The 23,320-nt window shown below is 49.2% G+C and overlaps 1 protein-coding gene across 11 annotated transcripts in view; it reads left to right on the top strand.

Moving 5' to 3' along the window:
• MPRIP (myosin phosphatase Rho interacting protein) overlaps nucleotides 1–23,320 on the top strand; it is a 163,544-nt gene that overhangs the window by 65,985 nt on the left and 74,239 nt on the right. For all 11 annotated transcript variants that reach the window (XM_030577958.1, XM_030577965.1, XM_030577959.1 and 8 more), the window contains exon 4: nucleotides 14,348–14,499. In XM_030577958.1, coding sequence (XP_030433818.1) covers nucleotides 14,348–14,499 — 152 coding nt within the window. The remainder of the gene's footprint in view (nucleotides 1–14,347; nucleotides 14,500–23,320) is intronic.

A 23,320-nucleotide genomic window follows, 5' to 3' on the forward strand; every position in this document is an offset into this window, starting at 1 on the left:
AGTATTTTTTGTTTTGTTTTAAATAAGTTTATTAAAACATACAAGTAAGTTTTTAAATGCAAAACATGTTTTTCATTTAAAACTCATCTATTAAACAAACGAAGCTTCTTTAGTTAGTGAATTGGACTTATTGTTCACCATGTCCTTCAGGATTTTAGAACTAGTAGATCTCATGCTCTCTCACCTTGTTTTTGTTCAAAGGTTGGAAGAGGAAAGCAAACTTTCCAGCTTTTTCAGCTCCCCATTGGTTTCTCAAATTTGAATGACCTAATCACTGAACTGAACTAGTTGAGCAAACTGAAATGAGGAAAGTATTCTCTCTGCACTTGTGGAAGAGGCTACTGCTGTCAAAAGCTAGTTTAGCACATCAACAAACCCAGATTCCATGTGCTGAGCCAGTGACTTTCACCAGTTTAGTGGTTTGGCTTTCTTTAAAATTCTAGCAACAAACATGTCAGGCTTGAATGTTGTTTTTGTATTTATTTGGTTATTTTAATAGATTAGTAAATTTAGGCCTTAAAATAGGTTGTTTATAATCTCAAATTTAATTGTAAATTGGTTTATTTTTTACAAAGAAAATGTATTTAACTTAAATGAAAAAATAAGATTTTTTTTTTAACTAAATTGATTTTTTTATCCTCCTTGCCTTCTTACTATCAAGGTTTATGGAAGACATCCAAAAAGACTCTGGTGCCAGATTTATCACTCTGGTTTTTTTTGGTTTTATTTCTCCTCTGCAGGCTTTGTCTGTTTCTAGTGAGTTTCTCTTGGATCTATGTTTTTTGCATAGGAGGTTGGGTTATACTTTGTTAGAAACCCTTTAGTTCAGTTGCATAACAATATCTCCTTTTGGATAAAAGCATAGGATGTGGAGCTAAGAGATCTAGTTTCTATTTGCCACTGGTTTTCTGGATTTGGAAAGTCACTTAACCTCTCCAGTATGTCTGTGCTAAACAATAAGTTTGGGTCTGTGGGACCCAGACATGAATTCAGTGGGTTTGTTTACATTATAGCGTAAGACCAGGATTAATAGAACTTGAGTTAGCAGGCACTGGGTTTGTTAACCTAAGGCATGAGCATCTACACTCATTTGTAACCCCTATAAAATCAGGACATCTGGTCACCCTAGTGCTGATGCATCCATACTGCACTGCACAGACTTCCAGACTTGGGTCTGCAGCTTGACCTGCATCCACACTGTAGAATGGCTGGGCTTGGACCTGAGTCACAGAGGGACTCCCTCCTCTTTCTCCCCCCTGCAGGGTCCTGAGTGCTTGCTGATCCGACTCAGACTGATTTGTGTGTGGACAGAAGTGGGGCTTGGGCTCAAAGCTGAGTCTGAGCCCAGGGGTAGTGTGCAGTGTAGACATATCCTCCGTCCCTTGTTTTTCCCCACTGGTAAGGTGGGGATGATACTGTTCCATAAGAATGCTGTGAGGCTTAATTAATGTGCGTAAAGGACAATGAGCTCCTCAGTTGGAAGCTGCTATAGAAAGGCAAATTAATATTCCTTTCCCTTCCTCTTCCTGAATGAATAGAGTCAGAGTTTCAGGCTAGAAGGGACCCACCAGGTCAACTCATCTGACCTCCTGCATAGCACAGGCTACCAAAAATACCTCTGCTGGAGAAGCAGGATTCTGGTTGTCATGGAAAACAGAAATCCTGGTTGATTGTGGCCATTAATGATCTTGTAGCCTTTTAATGAAGGGGTCCTAGGAGCTGGCTCCAGTGCTGTGTCCTTGCTGCAGTACCTATGCCATGGTCATCAGCATACTGAAGTACTGCAATAGGACCTGTCCGGAATTCTCTTGAACACCACGTGGGAAGTTTGGCTAGCGTAGACTATAGTGGTTCAGTTACAGTGGTGTTGCAATGGCTGCCAGTTTTGTTTTCAGCGCAGTTCAGGGCGTTGTTTACTGTATAAAGCCCTGCTTGGTTTGGGTCCTGGGTAACATCAGAGATGGCCTCTGGTCCAGCTCACCCTCCCAGTGGGCAAGGTCAGCTGGTGCACTGTAGCTACCAATCTCCAGGTTTGAATTCTGGAGGCAGAGTGTTAGCTGGGAGCCCTCTGCCCTGGGATTCACTTTGCCTCTTGGTCTGGCAAAGCTGGTGGGGCTGATCTATGAGATCTGTTGTCTCATTTAGGCTGGTGCTGAATTTTGTTCCTGGGCTGGAGAGTTTGGACTGACACTAGCTTTTGTCAGGTTTTGTAGCTCTTACTGACTTGGGCATGAACCCATAGTGCTTTGATGGGCACGTGCTGTGTAGAGAATCATAGTCTTGTACTGCCGTTCCTCCTGCGTTGGATTCACTTCCTGTCCAAAATGGCAGCATAGCACTGGTGTTAAACAGCCAATGCTTTGTACTCCTGAGGTGGCTGCATTTCAGCAATGGCTGAATGGATGGAGCCCTTGGTATAATTTGTGGATCATTTTGCAGAAAATTGGAGATTCTTCAGGATGAGAATCTCTCTGTAACTTTATTTTTCATGAATATTTTATATTTGAAAATTTAGACATTCGACATCAAATATTTGAATATTAAAATGATGTGAATTTTTCTTCCGTTTGCTCCCTGGGCTATTTCAGAAATGTAGAGCAGAGTAAGAAACCCTCCAATCATGATCGTTTTTAAAGGAAGCCTGTACCATGGACTGTATCCCAGCCAAGTCGTGCAGCATTAAGGCCATCCCTCTGGTGTGAGATTGCAGTGGGCACCAAGCCTCGATCTTTCGGGAACCAGGGTGGCATGGGAGGTGCAGAAATGAATTTTCTGGTTCTTGGCAGAAAATAAAAAGCCCCTTTTGTTTGTTTTCAGCTCCCTCCCCTCATCGCTCCTTTTAAATGTTGTGTTCCAGATTTAATCATCCCAGTTACGTAAGAGAGCTTGGCTGCTGCAGAGGGCTGGAACGTGTCGGAGCGAACACACACAGTGCTGTGGCACCTGCTCGGAGCAGATCTAGAGAACATGGACTCGGACAAGCCCCTGGTGTGCTCTGTGCTAGAGCTCCTGCTACTGCTACCATGGTCAGAGCTGGGCTGCTGTTGGCAATAGTGGCAGAAGTTCAAGGAGAAAGACCAGTGCGAGCTAGGACAAGAGCTTGAGACAGCCTCTGATGGCTGCTAGACAAGTGTTTAAGCCCCAGAAGTCCCCAAAGCATTCATAACCCCATGTCCTCCCCTGGCCCCCATCTCAAAAATGTACAGAATTCAGGGTCTGACACAGATGAATCCTGTTTATTTGTTGGACCAGCCCTCTGTGTCCTTGCAGGATCCCACAGATTAAACACAACACAGTCCATGTCTCTCTTCCTCTTTCAGTGTCTCTCTCTCCCTATAATACCTTGCTGGCTGGCTAGGACTTCTCTCTTCCACTGTGGATCTCAAAAGGGTTCTTTTCTTTCCCTTGTTCCTCTCTTTCTCCCCTCCCTCCCCCTCATGGCTTTATTTACTTGCACACTGTGAGGAAGCAAGGATTGGAAATGGGATATGGAGCATTTGGAATCCAGCCCAGTGGCCATAAGTAATTCAAAGGCCTAATTGAAATGAATTGATGGGTCTCAGCCCAGTTCCCACGGGACAGGTGCCCATTTTAACTGGTGCCTATTCTGGGAGTGTTTTTTTTTAACACACTTGGCAGTTTCCCTAGGGAGGCAAAGGAGAGGATAAGTTGCAGAGGCTGAACCTGGCCCCAAGGTGCTCACTCCAGGTCAGGGCTGAGGCAGTGTAGAAGAAGCATGTGTTGGTGTTCCCCGTGGTACCTGCTATATGGGTAAGATTGGGCTGTAGCCCCCAGGGCTGTCTGGCTGGTGCCCTTCACCAGTGCTGAGTTCTTGGGGGAGCATCGAGTTCTGGAGAGCTGTATGTTTGAAGGGTGGCCTAGAGCAAAACTTGGCTTGAGCCTCCTTGCCACAGCGCTCCTTGCCCTACCCTTGTTCAGCCTCCCACCTTGCTGTCTCCTTGTCAGTCCCTGGGCAGGCGGAATTGTGGTCACTGCCTGTATCTCATGGTGGTCCAATGGGCCCTTTCCTGTGGTGTTACATAGTGGTTGATACGGACTTTGAACTGGCAGCTTCCGAATTCTGAGCTGGGCCCGTTGCTCTGCAGCTTGTGGCTTCCCAGCGAACTGAGCAGCTGCGCCAGCCCCTTAAAAGCCCTTAAACACCAGGATGTTAAAAATTGAGGCCAGTCTGGCGCGGGGTGCTTGTTGGAATTCCAGAGTCTTTCCTGGGGTGTCACTCTTCTGTTGTTTGAGTAGGGATGGGCACCTGGGTTTGATTCAGACCGGCGCTACCCCCTGCTCCACCAAGAACATTTCCTTCCACCACCGCCTCAAACTCGGACTGAGTCGCTGAGTGCTGAAGAAGTTCAGGTGTGCCTCCACCCTACCTAGCTTGTTGCTGGAGAGGCTGTTCTCTCAACTGACAGACCTGTGAGGTCAGGCTGATCCTTGAGACTGAAACTGCAGATCTTTGGTGTTCCACCCATTCATTGCGAAGTGTTACTTGGTCCTCTTCCTTCAAGCGTGCATTAACTTGCCGTGGTGACTGCAAAGGCTACCTGAACGTGCGCTCATTGGCAGCAAAACTAGACAAGAAGGCAGCTTTCCACCCTCATCTCAGACTGCAGCTTGGGAACTCAGCAGTCTCTAAGGGGATTGCTGCCACTGAGGGACGGACTGTTCTATCTGAAGGCAGTGGGGCATCCAGGAGCAGTGCCCCAGGGTGATGGTTGTACTGTGCCAGGCCTGAACTTGGGCTGCGTTACACAGCGTCTCTGCTTAAGGTTCAGCTCTGTAAGATGTCTAATGGCTTGGCTCTGCTCCTGTTGACTGCAGTGGTGCAGGCTGAGCCCGGAGTACTGTCGCAAGTCTTACTGGATCTGGACGGCAGATTAGTCTCGCTGTTGTCCAGCTGGCTTGTAGAGAATCCTCTGTAGGGTTACTGGGTATTAGTTTTGGGGGTGGGGGGGGCAGATAGTGAAGCTGCTTTGTTTAATTTCCTGTAGAGCACAGAAATCGGAACACTTTATATTTTCCCGTCGGCTCTGACGTTGAACTCTTTTCTGCTTTGTAGAAGATAGAACCTCATCAGGAAATGATTCAGAACTTGCACAAGAGAGGCAGGAGGTGGAGGGAGAGACTAATGTCTTCTCTCTGGTGCTGCTGGTGTGCCTTTCTCTGTGAAAGGTCTCTGGGGTCTAATCCAAGTTTGCTTGGAAGACTCGATAAGTCTATAGAAGTGGAAAGTCCAGCACAGTGTGTCTTGCATGTCTGGTAACCCCAGCTGGGGAGTGTATTCCATGGGCTTCGTGTTGGAATCAGGATGCACGCTGTGGGCGTGTGTGTATAAATACTGATCTGTCATACCTAAGGGAAACACTAATCCAATTCCTCCTTGGCCCTTACTCCAGTGATGCTACAAGCATCTAGATCCAATTGCTCATACTGTGCGCTTGCTTTCCTGCGCCCTCCCCCGGCTCCAGCGTGTGATAAACTGACGGAATGTGCTTGCCGTTTTCATCGGATGGCGGCGGCCCTGCACAGTGACTGTGGCTTTGCTCCCTGCCTCAGCCGAGAGGACGTAGCTAAGCCCTGTCTCTCCGTCTCCCACCTCTTCAAGCTTCCTTGAGGCATAGTGCAGTCGCTCCATGCATGGACTCCTGTTCAGATCGGGGCAGGGAGAGTTGCACGTGTGGAGCCGGGATTGACTCAGGCCCGGAACATACAGGGTAGGAGCTGGTACTCCACCTTTCTTGTCCGTCATGGGGATGGAATGAGGAGGATCGCAGGCATTGAAGAGCAAGTTGAGATTGGCACATCAGCCTTGGCGTGTGGCTGCTAGTTAGGGGCTGGACCCTAAGGCTTCCACTGATTGCAGCAGGCTTGGGATCCGGCCCCCAATGAATATTTGCATGTGTAGCTTTTTATAACATGTCTGAAGGGTTAACTGACATTGCTGCCTTGTGATTCTCTGGCATCCCTGTGTTAACTCCCTCCCCCCCATATTTGTATTTATTTTTCTTTACAAAATAAAAAAATGAAATGCAACTTTAGCACCAGTCCAAAGGAATGTTTTTTAGTATAACTGGGCAACTCGTGCTGGGAGAGGTGCTGGGTTCCAGCTGCTAGGATCCAACGATTCCTCTGCTCCTTTGCTGATACTAGAGCCCAGTTAGTGCCAGTTGTGATGGTGCAGACACCTGCCTGGTAGGAAGTGAAGGGAGAACCTCCCATAGGCCTGTGAAAAACCACCAGAGAGTAATACCTTCCAGTTACTACCCACCAAGCCCGCATCCTGCAGGTGAAATGCATGATCTCAGGGGGCTTCAAACTCTTCCAGAATGGGCCCCATGTTTCAATAGAGAGGGTTTAGCAGCTACCTACCTTCTCATTCACAATCCTGGCCCTGCCACCCTCCCTGGCATCCTGGTGGTAACTGCAGCATTGGCGTGGACGTTTAATGTATCTGCAGCTTCCTTAAGTGCAGTCTAGGAGGTGGAGATAAGAAAGAGGAGCCAGCTCTCTACAAACAAGCAGCACGTCCTCTGCAGTCCACAGTTTAGGAACCTCCGTGCTATCTAGAAGCTTCTCTTTCTGTACCCTATGGTACAGTTGCTAGCAATGAACAAAGCCACAGTGTCCCTCTCTGTGAAAAGTCAGATTCCTGTAGAACAGTGGTCCCCAACGCGGTGACAGCGGGTGCCGGGGCATCTATGTGTGCCCGCATACTGGCTGGTGGACAAGCATCCGCCGAAATGCAGCATCACCAAGAGGCGCTACCGCCGAAAAGCGGCGTCACCAAATGCTGTCTTGGCGGCATTTTGCGGATTCTTGTCCGCCGGCCACAGTCCTCTGTGGCTTGTCGTCCGGCATCCGCCACCTGGAAAAGGTTGGGGACCACTACTGTAGAAGATGCTTTTCTGCTTGTAGTGTGTGTGTGTGTGTGTGTGTGTGTGTGTGTGTGTGTTTCGTTTTGTGGTATGTGCACTTACCTAGCTTCAGAGTGCCTACTCTGACTTGCGGGCTAGGATAAGTAACTCCTGGGTTAGGCACTTGGTGCCCCACGTTCATCTGCTCCCAGGAGGAGGGTAAAACTCTGGGGAGGGTTATTGACAATTGGGAAAAACCTGCAAGGGCTGGGTATTTTCTGGTAAGTTGTCACATGTCTTGTGTTCCTGTTTCCTATGTGGTTTTTCCCTTTCCTCTCACCCCGTCGTGCATGGATCTGCTCTGCCAGTTGTGTGGCACAGGAATCTCCATGTTAAGCTGGATTGCCACCAGGTTAAATAAAGCCCATTCCAGGGTTCTCCTCCCTCCTATGTCTGTTGGACATACCACTGGTTTGGTTTGGAGAGTCAGTGTTTCACGCCAAGGAGACTGCTTGTTCCTGGCTCCAGGTTCCCTGAGCTGGTACGGGTTGTCCCATCAGATGTTTACTTTTGCCATTTTTTGCTAAAGAGAGTCCATCTGCCTGGTTCGTTCCCCCACTGCTTTCTCTTGGTGGTGTCCTGTGTTTGCTGGGACCCTGTGGATCAGATTATACAGCAGCAGTGGAAGGGCGGTGCCCACACTTGCTCAAGGTGTGTGCTTGTTTGCACTTTAGGTGTGAGACCATGTGATCCCCCTCACCTTTGCCCTGTACCTTTCGGCTTCAGCTCCTTCCAACTGGCTGCTGATGCTTGGAGCTGGGTTGCGGGATCAGCTGGCTGTGTGAAATCCTGCCTGCATCAGCAGAGAGCTCACTCAGTGCTGTAAACTCCATTGTTTAGCAGAGGCACTTTCCAAGTTCACGTCCTCACTCTGGCCTCATCCATTGTAACAACATGTAGTAGGTTAGGTCTCTGAGGTCGTGAGCCCACTCCCATAAGAATGGCCACACTGAGTCAGACCAATGTTTCAGCTAGCCCAGTAGCCCATCTTCCGACAGTGGCCAGTGCCAGGCTATGGACACCTAGAGGATGGGCTAGCATCTTGACTAATGGCCATTGATAGACCTATCCTCTAAGCTGAGTGAGATGCGCTCTTGCTGGTGAAAGGATGGGCGAGAGGACAAACCATGCCGTACCACTGGTGTTTTTGCAGCACTGTCCTCGCTGGGTGCCGACACAGCGTCAGCCCTGCTAATCAGCCCAGCACGTATTCTGGTGAGTCTGGATATTCCCTTGTGTGGCTGGTGAAGGGGAGGAAGGAGTAGGAATAAAACTGCAGGCTGCCTCCTGTCCTGTCCTCTTTGAGTAAATGTGCCAGGGCTCTATTACCCGAAACTCCTCCCAGGAAACTGCAGGGTGTGTCTGCACTGCAATGGAAGCCCAGGGGTGGTGGACCTTGAGTCACTGGACCCTGGGTTGGAGAACGCAGGGCTAGGCCAGCTCCACTGATTACTGACTCTAGGTTGAGAATTTTTGAACCCGGACCCCAATCCAGGGCTCCAGCATCCACACCGCAGTGTGCAGGCTTGAGTCCAACCAACCGTGTCTCAGGCTTCCTGGTGCCCTCCTGTAATATGGCCATTTTAGCCCTTAGTGGGAAAATGTGACTGGTCACCCCACACGTCACAGGAAGTTTGAGCAGCCTGCCCATGCATCCTGCTGATCTGTCACTTGGGCCCATGTGCTCCCAGCAGCATGGAGGAGTCGCCGTTTGAAGGCCTTGTCTCACTTGTGCTTTCGCTCTCCTTTAAGGAGAACAGAGGATAGCAGCCTAAGTGACTCAGTGGCCCCGAGTGTCCTTTGTGTTGGTAAATAGCCAGATTCTTCGGGAGCAAGTCTGAGCCCCTCTTTCAGTTGGCCTGGCTTTGGTCCTTGGCATGATCGGGGCCGGGAACAGGACTGAATTTACACAACAGTCCAGAGGAGTGAAAGCTCAGGCTTTGCCACAGACAAGTGAAGCGATGGTGTGTCTAGGACTCCTGTTGGAGTTAGTGAAAGTCCCACCCCCCAGTTACCAGAAAGCTGGGTTTTATTTTTGTATAAGACAGAAAATCCTTTTAGGGATCGATTTCCTTGCTGCTTCAAATGGCAAATGCCAGCCTGTGCTTTCTGAAACATGATGTAACTGTGTATTTGGTCCATCCAGTCCCCCTCCTCCCCCCTTCCCCGCAGATCTCCAAGTGATTCACAAACATCAGGCCCAAGGATTTCAAAAGGGACTCGTGATTTTTAGGCATCTCTGATTTTTGGCTGCCTAACTTGAGATGCTCTTCGGGGGGCCTGATTTTCAGAAAGTGGTGATCACCTGACTTTTGGAAATCGGGACCTTTTAACGTGTTCAAGGCTTAGCCCCTCTGTATTGTTGCACTCAGAATCACTGGTCACTTAATAATCTTGCCTGGACTCCCGTATGTTCTGCCCTTTCCCCTCCCTTTTGTCTGTCTTGTTTATTATTATTTGTATTGCTGTAGCTGGGCTGCATTGTACTAGCTGCTGTATAAACACACAACAAGGAGGGCAGGGACCATCTCTTATCCTGTGTTTGTACTGCACCTAGCACGGTGGTTCTTGGTTGGCCCTTAGGCTCTATCATCAGAAATACCATTAAGTCTCTCAGCGTTTTTGTGAGGTAGGGAAACATTTTCCACATTTTACAGCTTCATAAATTTAGGGATAGTGGGGTTAAGTAACTTGCCCAAGGTCACAGTTAGTCTATGGCAGAGTTGAGACCAGCTCCAGGGAATCCTGATTCCCCCCGCCTTGCACTAACCACTAGTCCATGATTCTGCGCTTATTATTATTTTTAACTGCATAGGCAACTCTTGAAGATGCTTCAGTGGCATCTGTGTTCGTTTCCATGGCAAAGCACTCTACAGTGGTTGCCAAAAATACTTCTCCTTGCCAGCCTCGCTATCTGCAGGAGGAAGTGTCAGAGAAACTGATTTGGAGGCTTTCTCTGTGCCCTCATTCTCTTTCTCTTCATAGTATTCGAAACGTGTAGGCTTCTGTTCCGCTCGCCTCACTGTTTTCACGGTCAGAGTTTAGGCGGTGCCAGGGAGAGGGGGATATGGGCCCCAAGAGAAGGGTTTGAATGCTGGCTCCAAGGGAGGGGTTGAAGGCTGGTCCAAATGGAGGCTGGTGCTGAGATCAGTCCATTGTAGAGCTGTTTTGGGAACTTTCCTTGTTGCAATGTGCGGTTGGTCCCAGTGTCTGGTGGGGGGAGGACTCCATGGGCCAAGGCAGGATTTTCATGGGCAGCCGAGTCAGGTTAGCTGATCCAAGAATATTAGAGTCCTAGAGGAAGTGGGGTTTCTAAGGGCTCGGTGTGGGAGGGCTGCTGCGAGTTGAAGCAGCTGGAGGCGGTGACGGGAGCGAAGGAGTGGGAGAGACGGGCCGTGCTGGAGGTGACACTCTAATCGGATGAGAAGGAATGACTGCTCCAGATGGACCTGTCAGCTTCAATGAGCGCTGACACCTTTTCCACTCCCTGTCTCACTTTCTCTCGGCTTCTTCTTTTCCTCTCCCCCTTGTCTGATTCACTTCCATGTTCTTTTGCTTCCCCCTTCCCGGCTTGGATCCTCTCTGGCTTTTTCAAGTAACCCAGGGCCCTAGGCTGGGTGCTGCCTTAAAGGGTCAGTTACGCACTTCCTTATGCCCTTGGTTTGAGGCCAGTGTTTGCGGATTAGAGGGGGAGGCGCTAGGTCTTTGCAGCCCACGTGGAAGGGAGAAGGCAGAGCTGGACTCTTAAGCTGTGTTTATACTTGTGGCAGCGTGTAGAATTCAGGCACAGTATGTGTGGCTACATGCAGCAGTGAAAGGCTCTGGCAGCAGGGAAGGTGTCCGGCAGGAGGGGAGCTGCTGCCAGAGCCTCTCCTCACAGCCAGAGCCTTTCATGGCAGCAGGAAAAGGCTCTGTCAGTGGGATGCTACACTGCTAAAATAGCAGTGTAAACACGGGCGGCACAGCTTGGGCATGTAGAGAGCTGTGTAGGGGATGTACCCTGGGGGTTCAGGCATGTAGGCCACTTTGTTCATCCAAGTCGAGTACACTGCTATTTATACCCAGGCTGGCTGGGCGTGCGGCGTCCGCACACTACATGCTGCCGGAAGTGTATCCCAGGGCTCGAACTGTCCTGCAGCAAGGGGCGTCATAGGGCAGCAGTGCGCCACGCTGTGGATTACGATGCCCTCCAGCTAGCGAGTATTTTGTGTCTGGAGCCGGATTCAAACCCAACCCTGTCTCAGTGGATTGAGGATGAAATGACTCCACTCCCGTCACTGGATCAGGACTGTTACAAAAGATTCATGCAAAAAATCCTCCCCTGCACCCAAGGACAGGCAGGATCCCGCCGTCTCTGAGGAGCATAACTAAGGGGTGCTGATGCTACAGACCTTTTCCCTGTGCTCTGGCCCTGGAGGTGACAGAGGTGGCTGCTGCTGTGCGGGAGAATGTGTTCCGGGGATTGAAAGAGGGAACAGAGTGGCACCTTCTCCTGTGCCCTGCGGCACGTTGGGAAAGACGACGCCAGCTGTGATGTAACAGGACCAGATCCTCCGAGTTTTTCTGCTGAAGTCAGGAGAGAAATTCAGATGTGCACGACCTGTCCCGTAGCCGACGTCTGCACTGTTATCTGGTGTAGCTGCAACAGCACGAGCAATAGCAGCGAAGTCATGGCTTAGCTATGCCGAGTACAAACCTGCTTGAAACCAGTGGGTATGTACTTGACACAGTTAAGCTGTCCCTGCGCTGCTGCTACTCGTGCTCCCATGACTACGCTGCTGTTTGTGCTCTCATTAGCTTGATGAGAAGTAACACGAATACATGCTGGGAATCACACCCCGAACCTGGGAATCACACCCCTAGCTGGCAGCGTAGACTAAGCCTGAATCATTGCTGGACACTGCTAGCACCTTTATCATCCCTGGATCTCAAAGCACTTCCCAAAGATTGAAATGCATTATTCCTGTTTGACACTTAGGGGAAACTGAGGCCCAAGTGGATGCCCACGGCCGCACAGTATGTTGGTGGCAGAGGTGGACATAGACTCTTGGTCTCCTGAACTCCTAGCCTCCCACTCTGGTGACTGAGTTGTGTTCTCTCCCACCCCTCATAGAAATCATTTCCCTGGGTGGGTTTCTCTGTGGTCTGAGGAGAAGGCCTGCGTGTTCCGCAGTGCCTGCATGCTCCCGCATCTGCCTGGCCTTCCCGTGGCATGGCCTTGCAGGTGTTGAAGAGCCAGGGCAGTGGAAATTCCCCTCTTCCCCACCCAGCAACACAATCCGTTGTCTCTTTAATAATCTTCCTAGGTGACGACTGTATCTTCTGTGTCTCTGACAGCAGGGAACTGAATTCCTTCGATCCCCCTGCTTCTCCCCACATGCTGTAAGAGTGGTTCAGGCACCTGCTTAGACAGCCGTGGCAGATTAATGTGGGGCCTCGAGGCTGGCAGGCGCAGATGCCGTCAAACTCGATGTTTCATTAACTTTAATGGGAAAATCCTACAGAGTGTGTGCTTAGGCTTGGCTGGCTGCCTGCCTAGCCAGATGAAAAAGCAGATTTCCCCTCCCCCCACCAACGAGGGTCAGGTCCGGAGCAGTGTGATGTTAGCCTGTGTGTCTGTGTAAGAAAAACAACACAAAACAGAGCAAGCCCAGGAGCACAATCATGGCCATAAAGGTGGGGCATGACATGAGATCGCCCTTCCTGGTGGGGGAGAGATCCCTTCACTTCTCTAGCCCAAGCACTGGCACTGAAATTAAACAGCCGCTTAGCCATGCCTGGTGGGCCTGAGTCAGCTGGCACGGGTCAGGCGCAGGTTTTTAACTGCAGCGTCGACATATCCATGTGCCTTGAGCATCAGCTGGGGGCACCATGGATAGCTGGAGCCTAGCTTGGCTTACTGACAGCCATGCTACAGCGTTATCTGTACTGTACAGTATTAGCTACCCGTGTAGGGATTTGCTCACATGTGACAGCATGCAGCAGTTAGAGTGTGGCTACCCTGTGGTGTAGTCCATGTGTTAACTGTTCTTGAGCCCTGTTAAAGCTTTGGGCCAAGATTTTTCAGTGGTGGGTTTTGGGTGCCTATCTTGAGAAGAGCGTGCTGAGCTCCCACTCTCTGAAAAGGAGGTCCCTTCTTAAGGGGATTTAAGTTGAGCGCCCAAAATCTTTCATCCCTTCTGACAATCCTTGGCCCCTGTTTTACAGGGTAGCCTTCAGACCATGTTCCACAAGGTCCCATCTGGGCTAGTCTGGGAATCGTGCTAGCAACAGCTTCCGGAAATCACTGTTGCTGTTAGCTGGATTCGGATCCCAGAGCCGGCCTGGCCGAGCCGCAGGAAGTCAGAACCAGAAGCATCTGCTCAGAGCCGGGACTCTGCTTTGTCTGCACGTGTGTGTGAGATGGTTCTTTTGCCTGCAATTTGTTTTCTGTTTTTGTAGAGTGGGGGCATGTCAACCCTGGCAGGTGTTGTTTCCTCCTGCAGTTTGTTTGGAGTTGGAATCATTAGACCGGTTTTACTGGGGTGTGTGGGTATGTAATGTTTGTCCTACCAGCTGGTCACGCTGTGCTGCCAGGAAGGCCTTCTGTTACCCCCCAGTGAATGGGTATCTACACAGCAATCAGTCTGCAAAGTATCCAGGGGAGCAAGGGCCTGATGTCTCTTACAAACGATACAGTCGTGCAGGAATACCTTGATACCAAGGCTCGTGAGGCTTCTCACCCTTGAGAGCAAGTCACCAATTTCTTGCTCGGTTTGTCTCCATGCACGCCTGTCCTGCTGGGGGACAGGAGCCTGTGCCTCCATCAAAGCAAATGGTGGAGGAGGATTGGAGGCAGCCAGAATGGGAGAGGTGTTGGGAAGGCTGGATGAGATAGTGGGGGCAGGGTGTGGGAGCCTGGGGGTATGTGGAGTTACTGGGGGAGGGAGGAGCTGTGGCAGATCAGATATGGGGAGGGTGGGATGAGCAATAAATAGAGCAGTATATGAGGCAACCAGTGGAACTCGGTTTGAATGCCTCTTAGATCTTCGGGGAGGTGAGCATTGATGTAAACACCAGGTGAAGGAAAGAGTTGGTTCTTCTAGCAGGTTCACCCACCCCCAGCCCTGTGTGGTTGCGGAATCTGCCTTGCTGAAGGTAGCACTTCCTGTGGGTCACAGAGGGGAAGGGCTGCCTGTCCAGAGCGACAGCTGGGATTTTGTGTGGCCGGCTCTGCAAACTGTTGGGCAAAGGGTGGTGGGATGGGAAAGCCTGGAGAAGAGTTACGAATGGCACAGTCAGCTGGACTTCTGAGCTTGTGAATGAATAGATGTGTGGAGAGTACCTGGTTCTGTGCTGCTGGGTGGGGGTGGGATGTCCATCATGCAGTGTTCGGCTTCTCTGCTCCTCCTTTTAAAACCTGCCTCCTTCTGTTCCAGCCCACGACCCTCCCCCAGGGCACCATCAACATGAACCAGTGCACGGATGTTGTGGATGGGGAGAGCCGGACGGGGCAGAAGTTCTCCTTGTGCATCCTGACCCCTGAGAAAGAGCACTTCATCCGAGCTGAGAACAAGGAGATCATCAGTGGGTGAGTCGAGGCCCTGGGGTCTATCTTCCCGGAGGTCATATGGAGCTCTCTGCTTAGGTTTGCAGCATGGGGTTGGCACTGGAGAATGAGAGGGCTGGATGGCTCAAGTGACTTGTGATGGGATATGGAGCCTCTTGCTTTGTCCAAATCCTGCTCAGTCAGGGAGTGTCTTTTGTCCTCCCACAGCTATTTCTGTGATAGGTCTTCACCCAGTTCCTCATTGTTGGGTGCTCACAAAACCCAAACGACTGTCATGTTTGTTCCCCTTCCATTGGAGTTCAACAGAGATGCCAAGGGGTAGAAAGCTGTGAAAATCATGTGCTCCTGCCAGAGTGGAGGCAAATGGATGGGGGTGATGAAGGAAAGCTCTCGTTGTTACTGACACATGGAGCACGGTGGGAAAGTCTTTCAAAGCTCTCCCTCTGTGTCAGTTGTTCCCCCACTTCCGCCATGGGGTGATACCACCCCGTGATGTGGCCATTGGCTGGGAGTGAAGATGCACTGCTGCCCTTTGCTGGACGTGTGCTGGCCCAGCCGATGTCCTCTTCTGTTCTTCTTTGCTGGATGGGCTGGTGATTTTTTCATTCTTTGGGGCCCATGCTTTAGAGAGATGGGTCCCCAATGCATTCCTGGTGCTTCATGTCTCATGGGCATCTGACTGTTGAAGGTACTACTGCCACCAGTTCCAACAGTTGAGTCTCCTGAGGATTAAACTAACCCAGCTTCAGTCTAAAGTCACTGGACTCAGGGCAAGGGTAACAAGGTGAAATTTAATGGCCTGAGAGATACAGGAGGTCAGAGCAGATGTTCTAATGGTCCCTGCTGGCCATAAACGCTATGAAACTGTGATGGCTGCACGTCACTCATTGCACAGCCCAGTGCCCACAGGACGATTTGCAAGAGGGGTCGGTCATGCGATGTCCAGAACAAAGATAAGTCCGTAATAGTGACAGATCCCATCTCTGCATCCAAGCTATAGTATGGCATTAAATAGGCCTCGTAAACTAACCCAGCTGTATGTTTCTTCCTTGTGGGCTAGGAGTGTGTGTGCGCAGCCCATACCTGGGCCATCTCCCAACATCAGTGTCAAAGTGCTGGACCATTTGGCACTTGCTTGGTTGGCAGGGGAGCTCTGCGATGTGCATGGTTTTAATGACAGGTATTATGAGGGCGATAAACCTCGAATGTTAGAGAGGCTGTAATTGCATTGGTGCCTCCTGAATCCAGCTGGCAGCCAAGCCCTGCCGCTGTCCAGCGCAACACTTTGCGAGAGGCTGGGTGGAAAGCAAAGCCCACCTTTATCACTAGTGTGCTCATTGGCATTGGAAGCTAAAACAGCCCAGCTTGCCAAGTTCAACAGTGAGTGCAGGGGCTGTGCTGGCAGATTGTGCACTGCACATCTGGACCAGATGGGCATAAACACACACTCTGGGGAAGAAGCTGGGAAGATTACACTGAGCCTGAAAATACATTGGCAACTGCTTGCTAATGGTTGGATTTGATGATACCATGGGCTGCTTGTAATTCCCCCTTAACAGCAGACATTTATCTGCCACCGACTTTTGCCCTTTCCCACTTGGCTAGTTTTCCTCCTCTCCTGTCCCCAGAGCCCCCACAGGCCTCTGGCACTTGTAATAGAGCAGCGTGACTGCCTGTAGGGGACTGACTTACTGCATGAGAATCATGCATGACTTCAGCAGGGATATGATCAGTGATGGAGCATTTAAGGCCTGAAGGTGGAAGTGCCCCCTTCTGGGCTCTTGTCCAACATATTCTGAAACTAGGACACCTGCCTTTGGAAAATCAGGTCTGTTTAAGGTGTCTCCACTGGTACCCCAGAATTGAGACTCCCAGCATCTCTAGTTACTTTTGAATATCTCGATCAGATGGTTGATTTTTGTGGTGTTTTCCATTGATGTATGTCTTACCTATTGACGTATTGCAGCAAGGATGCTTGTAGAAGGGGAGAATTTTTAAAAATGCTGTAGCATATGCGAAGTGTTTTGAAAATGGATCTGGCTCAGGTGCTTGGGAAGTGATGTCCCTAGTCTGTCTCTTCAGTGGATTGTATCATTATGGTAACAAATACATTTACAGGACCAGTCAAGAAGCTGGTAGAGGGGAAGTTTGGGGGAGGGCAGGGAGAGGAGCCTAGAAAGAGGTAGGTTAGCGAAGCATCAGCATTAAGGAGAAAACATGTTACTGTGGTCTGTGCTTATACTGCAGTATCCTCATCTTTGACCCAGCTGGCTAGTCCCCCTCATCAGCATGTCATTAATAACTGCAGGATCTTGGAGTAGTTGTCATTATCAGCACGATGGCAGATCCCAAAGGGACATCTCGATCAATGTTCTTAGGAGGTGTGTCTGAGTATTCAGTTCATGTCCATCACTGGCGATCTTACCGTATGATTGAAGCTTTGGGCAATCACATGATTGTCAGCTGTGTAGCAGCAGGCCTTGCTTTGGAATCTGTTTGTCTTCCATCCTAAAAATATGCGCAAGTCACCAAAACCAAACTAGGGCTGATGGAGGCAGTTGAAGATATTCATAACCAAACCCAGCATCACGGCTCTTGTCCTGATTACTTAATATATCTTCTGTTCCTCTGTTATACCTGACAAAAATGACAAGAATCAAAAACATCCATCTGTCACTCCTCAGCCTTCTTCGGTGCCCATGTTTCACTGCTGAACAACGGAGAGATGTGATTTAACCATGGCTTTGTAGCTCTGCAGCTTTGTAGCAAACTTAATGTCATGATGTCACCACAGATGCCATTGAAGAGTCCGAAACATGGCAACAGCTGCTAGTATACGAGTGTCCACCTCTTTCGAGCGTCCTCCAACACTTCCTAAGTAGCTGAGCAAGTGGCAATGTCCTGTTTGGGCAGGTTAATATTGAGCTGGTTGTAATCTGGAGTTGGAGGCTGGCTGGGGGCCAGGCACTTACTGCTTTTCATCTTCAGAGCACTTCAGCATCCATTTAATATGCCCTGTGGCTTTCCTCATTTCATCTCTTGCTTCTTTATTGCTGGATGGCTTTTCTCTCCTATTTCTATGCAGGAGGTCAGAGAAGAAGGCACCTCCCATCAGAAAGCCAGCGTCACTCAAATCTCTGTGTTCTCCTTGGAACTGTGTGGCTCTCTTGGAAAATGTTAGTTTGAAAACCTTCATGGCACAAAATGCAATAACCCTGTCCGGTGGAACACACCTTCAGTCAGACGGCACTTGTGAGCCGTGTGGTGGCTTTCCACGGAGCCCCCTGTTGCAGCGTTAAAGGGAGCCCTTGCAGATAGCAATGTTCTCCTGACCTCTGGGTCTAACGCAGAAATAACGGAATGTGCCCTATCAGCCTTGTCACCGTTTGCGCCGCTTGTTCTCTGTTTGCTGAGATCTGACAGTAGAATTAAATTGGTCAGTTTCACTTTCTCGGTAGCCTGTTTTTTTCTCATACTCTAGAACCCAGCTACAGGGACTGACCCTAACCAGGAAATGTTTGAAGGGACCCATCCCTTAAATCAGATTTCTGTCTGACAATGTTATTCCTTCTGCTGTTACAGGTGGCAATCCAAGGAAAGTCCCTGTGACTGAAAGGGTTTAGAGAAATCAGGTTGGCTTTGTGCATTTGACAGCCTGTGGTAGAGTTTGTTTCACTCTTCTCTGTCCCTCCCACTCCCGTTCCGTTTAGTTCCCTATGTTGCTTCTATGTGATGTCTCAATCCTTCATGCTTTTTCACAGGTTGTCCACAAAGTTGTGTTTAATACAATTTGTGGCAATCACATGGAGGCTTGCCTGCTAAGAGATGGTGTGAGACCTCCTAAATGTTCACGTTAGGCCAGGGGTCGGCAACCTTTCAGAAGTGCTGTGCCCGATCTTCAGTTATTCACTCTCATTTAAGGTTTCGCATGCCAGTAATACATTTTAATGTTTTTAGAAGGTCTCTTTCTATACGTCTATAATAGATAACTGAACTATTCTTGTATGTAAAGTAAAAAAGGTTTTTAAAATATTTAAGAAGCTTCATTTAAAATTAAATTAAAATGCAGAGTCCCCTGGACTGGTGGCCAGGACCTAGGCAGTGTGAGTGCCACTGAAAATCAGCTCACGTTCCGCCTTCGGCACCCGTGCTATAGGTTGCCTACTCCTGTGTTAGGCCACTGAATACCGAACTGTTGGGAGCAGTTTCTAATCACTGCGTTGCAGGGGATTGCACCAGGAGGGTGGATTTATTGTTAGATTTTGTGGTGTTTCTATTAATTATGTTGTTTTTTTAAACACTCTGTCCTCTCCACTCCACTCCACCCCACCCCACCCCGAATGTTGGGTCTAATGATTTTGAACAGTGCTTCCCTCTAGCAGTCCCACAGCTGGGCACCGTCTCGTCTCCAGGGAGCTGTTGCCTGGCACATTTCTCTCCCTCCCCCTTCATCCCCCACAAAGCCTCACATCTTCTCATGTTTTAGTCTCCTGTGTTGTTCTTGTCATCCCAGCTGGGTAGGTCTCTCTGCTCGTCCTTTGTGGGAAGGAAAGTGGAAAGGGTTTGGTTGGCCACTTTCTCCTGTAATTGGATCACTCACTGCCAGGCTCCCAGCAGAGCAACTGGCCTTAAGAGGAAAACTAAAATGAAATAACTCTTCTCTCCTATGCCCGCTGCTGGTGCTCAGTTGCTTAGCAACACCAAAGGTTGGGCTGCTAAATAGAGAGAATGCCTTGTATGTTTCCCCATCTTCAGACCTGGGATGAATGCTCCTGCTCCCCTAGTGGGGTGAGACAGAAAGGGAAGCTCAGGTTTATTCTGCTTGAACAGGGAGGCTGAGCCTGTGGTACTGAGCTGCTGAGAAAGCTACTGAGAGCCGAGGGTCAGCTGTCATCTCATGGTGCGACTCGGGCATGGAAAAACCATGGCAGTACAGTGCTGCACCTGGAGATCTCTCCTTGTCCCTGTTACTGTCTCCTCTCCTGGGCTGCTTCCCTTTCCCTGTGCAGAGGCGGTACTCTGAACATTCTTCATCCAGGGCTCCACCGCTGTTTGCTGCTCTGCCCCTCCCCGTTGCCAGAAGTATCCCCTCCCTGACATCCAGTGCAAACCAAGGTCACAAGACTGCGGAACCCATGCTAGAGTCTCCATCCAATCCCATGGTTCTGACTTCCCAGCCCCTCTGTGCACTGTCTCCTTAGAACGTAAGCTCCCTGGGACAGGCCCCTCAACCAGCTCTTCAGCAAACTCAAGAATCCAGATTGTCTCCTCTCTTCTCTTCCTTTCCTCCCCTCTCACGGTTTGCTCTCTACACCTGCTGCGTTATATCTGGATAGGACAAAGACCTTGTACCTTGGCATCTTGCAAGCCTCTTGGTTGTTTTCGTAGCTGGAGGCATGGACTCTGCACACCACAAGGAATAACTGGATCTCACACTGGGTTTGGGATCTCTTGTTTACCTTGTGCTATGGACTCTTACCTTTCTCTCAACCCTGAGTCCTCCCTGCCCCTCCCAAACCAGAAAGCTCTGAAGGCTGCAGTCAGCCGGGAGCTGTGCTGGCAGCTTGTTTCTAGGGGGACCCCTCCAGCCGTGGAGCTGGGATGCTGAGGAGCCTGCCTCAGATCCACTCCCTGATCATATGGGAGATGAGCTGATGTGTTGGGGATGCCAAGAATGAACAGGTGGGAGAAGCAGCAGTAGGAGGGCAATAGTCAGCAGTGCTGCCATATCCTGTCCTCTGGCAGAGTCCCAGAGGGGAAGAGAGCACAATTCTAGGGATGGCTTATGTGTAAAATGATTCCCCCCCCCCCCCCGTTTTTTTTATCATGAGAACACAAGAATGACCATACTAGGTCAGATCAAAGGTCCATCCAGCCCAGTATCCTGTCCACTGACAGTGGCCAATGCCAGATGCTCCAGAGGGAGTGAACCTAACAGGTAATGATCAAGTGATCTCTCTCCTGCCATCCATCTCCACTCTCTGACAAACAGAGGCTAGGGACACCATTCCTTACCCATCCTGGCTAATAGCCATTAATGGACTTAACCTCCATTAATTTATCTAGTTCTCTTTCAAACCCTGTTATAGTGCTAGCCTTCACAACCTCCTCAGGCAAAGAGTTCCACAAGTTGACTGTGCGCTGTGTGAAGAAGTTCCTTTTATTTGTTTTAAACCTGCTGCCCATTAATTTCATTTGGTGGCCCCTAGTTCTTATATTATGGGAACAAGTAAATAATTTTTCCTTATTCACTTTCTCCACATCACTCATGATTTTATACACCTCTGTCATATCCCCCCTTAGCCTCCTCTTTTCCAAACTGAAAAGTCCTAGCCTCTTTAATCTCTCCTCATATGAGACCTGTTCCAAACCCCTAATCATTTTAGTTTCCCTTCTCTGAACCTTTTTTAATGCCAGTATATCTTTTTTGAGATGAGGAGACCACATCTATAAGCAGTATTCAAGATGTGGGCGTATCATGGATTTATATAAGGGCAATAAGATATTTTCTGTCTTATTCTCTCTCCCTTTTTTAATGATTCCTAATATTCCGTTTGCTTTTTTGACTGCCGCTGCACGCTGCGTGGATGTCTTCAGAGAATTATCCATGGTGACTCCAAGATCTCTTTCCTGATTAGTTGTAGCTAAATTAGGCCCCATCGTATTATATGTATAGTTGGGGTTATTTTTTCCAATGTGCATTTCTTTACATTTATCTACATTAAATTTCATTTGCCATTTCATTGCCCAGTCACTTAGTTTTGTGAGATCTTTTTGAAGTTCGTCACAGTCTGCTTTGGTCTTAACTATCTTGAACAGTTTAGTGTCATCTGCAAACTTTGCCACCTCACTGTTTACCCCTTTCTCCAGATCATTTATGAATAAATTGAATAGGATTGGTCCTAGGACTCATCCTTGGGACCACCACTAGTTACCCCTCTCCATTCTGAGAATTTATGATTAATTCCTACCCTTTGTTCCCTATCTTTTAACCAGTTCTCAATCCATGAAAAGATCTTCCCTCTTATCCCATGACAACTTAATTTATGTAAGAGCCTTTGCTGAGGGACCTTGTCAAAGGCATTCTGGAAATCTAAATACACTATGTCCACTAGATCCCCCTTGTCCATATGTTTGTTGAGCCCTTCGGAGAACTCTAAGAGATTAGTAAGGCATGATTTCCCTTTACAGAAACCATGTTGATTTTTGCCCAACAATTTATGTTCTTCTATGTGTCTGACAATTTTATTCTTTACTATTGTTTCAACTAATTTGCCCAGTACTGACGTTAGACTTACTGGTCTGTAATTGCCGGGATCCCCACTTCACTGGTGCCCGGCCTTTCTCTCAAACCTTCTGCCAAAGAAACTCTGGCTTCCCTGCCCCAGTTAACTTTCTTCCTGCCAGAAGGAGCAGCCAATGAGATTTCTGTTCCCAGCACCAAATGGGGCTCCCAGTAGAGAGAGGCTGATGCTTTGATTTTTAAATAAGATTGAGACTTGCTTCCTGAGGCTAGGGGGTGACAGGAATTTGGGAGGTTGGGATCTCTTCTTGCAGGCGGGGATGCTGATGAGTGCCAGCGAAGCCCTGGGATGAGCCAGTCGTGTCCTGTGTTTGGTGGGTGGGAGGCTAATCAGCAGCCTTGTCTGCACTAAAACCTTGTAGCCATAATCCAGGTGGCTCCGCAGTTAGATGTCTGTTCTTTGTCTGCACTCATGCTCCTGAGCTTGCTGGCAGGTCGTTCTTCCCCGTTGTGGGGGAGGCAGTGGTGTTCTCACTTCGATAAACCTTTGTAAATCGTGTAATGACGGGTTCGGAAGCTGAAGGAAACCGAAAGTGAAGGGAAGAGGTGAGTGAGCAGAGTGTCCCTGGGCCTGTTGTACAGGGCTCACTCCTGCTTCACCTGCTCTGGGTCTCCAGCTAACACCTGCTGTACCGGAGGTTTCTTCTCTGCCCTGTGTGGTGATATTGACCGGATTCAGGTCGAGATCTCCCCCCTAGCTCTGCTCTCCGACTCTTCCCCTGCCCTACAGCATCATGGGACACCAGCTTTCTCTTCCCCCCCCCCCGCCCAATTTCCTTTGGGATCTGTTTCTCCCACTTAGCTATGCCCTACAGTGTAACAGCAACTGTCATGCTTCCCCCAAGACTCTCCAGCTGTGCTTGGTCATGCCCTGAAGCGATGGCAAAAATACCCATTTTCCCCTCCCTTGTTTCCCTGATCCCTGTGCTGTGCCCAGTCACACAGTTGTTACTGGTATCTCCTTTTCCCCATGCTCCAGTATCCAGCTCAGCCTTCCATTACTCTACCCCACTCTACTCGCTGTGGGTAATGCTAAGAGACACGCATACTGCAAAGCAAAGTGGGGCTGATTTTCTTGTACATTGGCCCTGCATCTTATCTTGAAACTCTGCGTTTGCCTCCAACCGTGGCATTAATCATCCCACTTAGTTTCAAGCCATGGTAGTTTTATTTTGCAATTGCAGCATGCTGCTAAGATTCCCGTATTCAGAGAGCTGTCTTATATCCATTGCGTGCTTCTGATATTTATTGCCTAATCAAAACCCACTTGATGTGGTTGTCCCAAAACTTGTGCGACAGCAGCGCGCACACACTTAGTGGCGGTGTGTGTGGGAGGGAAATTAGGTGAAGCAAAGCATGAAACCTCTGGAGCAACCATTGGATCCTGATTGCAACCAGGTTGATTGAGATGTATGGGCTGCTTATCTGGACACTTCAAGAGCCGGTAAAGGAATCCACAGCACAACTGTCTCATGGCAAGGGCTGGCCCTTTTAATGCTGAATTTTCTTTCTGTTTGTTTTGTGGTTTACTCTACAATA

This window comes from Gopherus evgoodei, chromosome 10, assembly GCF_007399415.2.
Source record: "Gopherus evgoodei ecotype Sinaloan lineage chromosome 10, rGopEvg1_v1.p, whole genome shotgun sequence".
Classification (NCBI taxonomy): domain Eukaryota; kingdom Metazoa; phylum Chordata; order Testudines; family Testudinidae; genus Gopherus; species Gopherus evgoodei.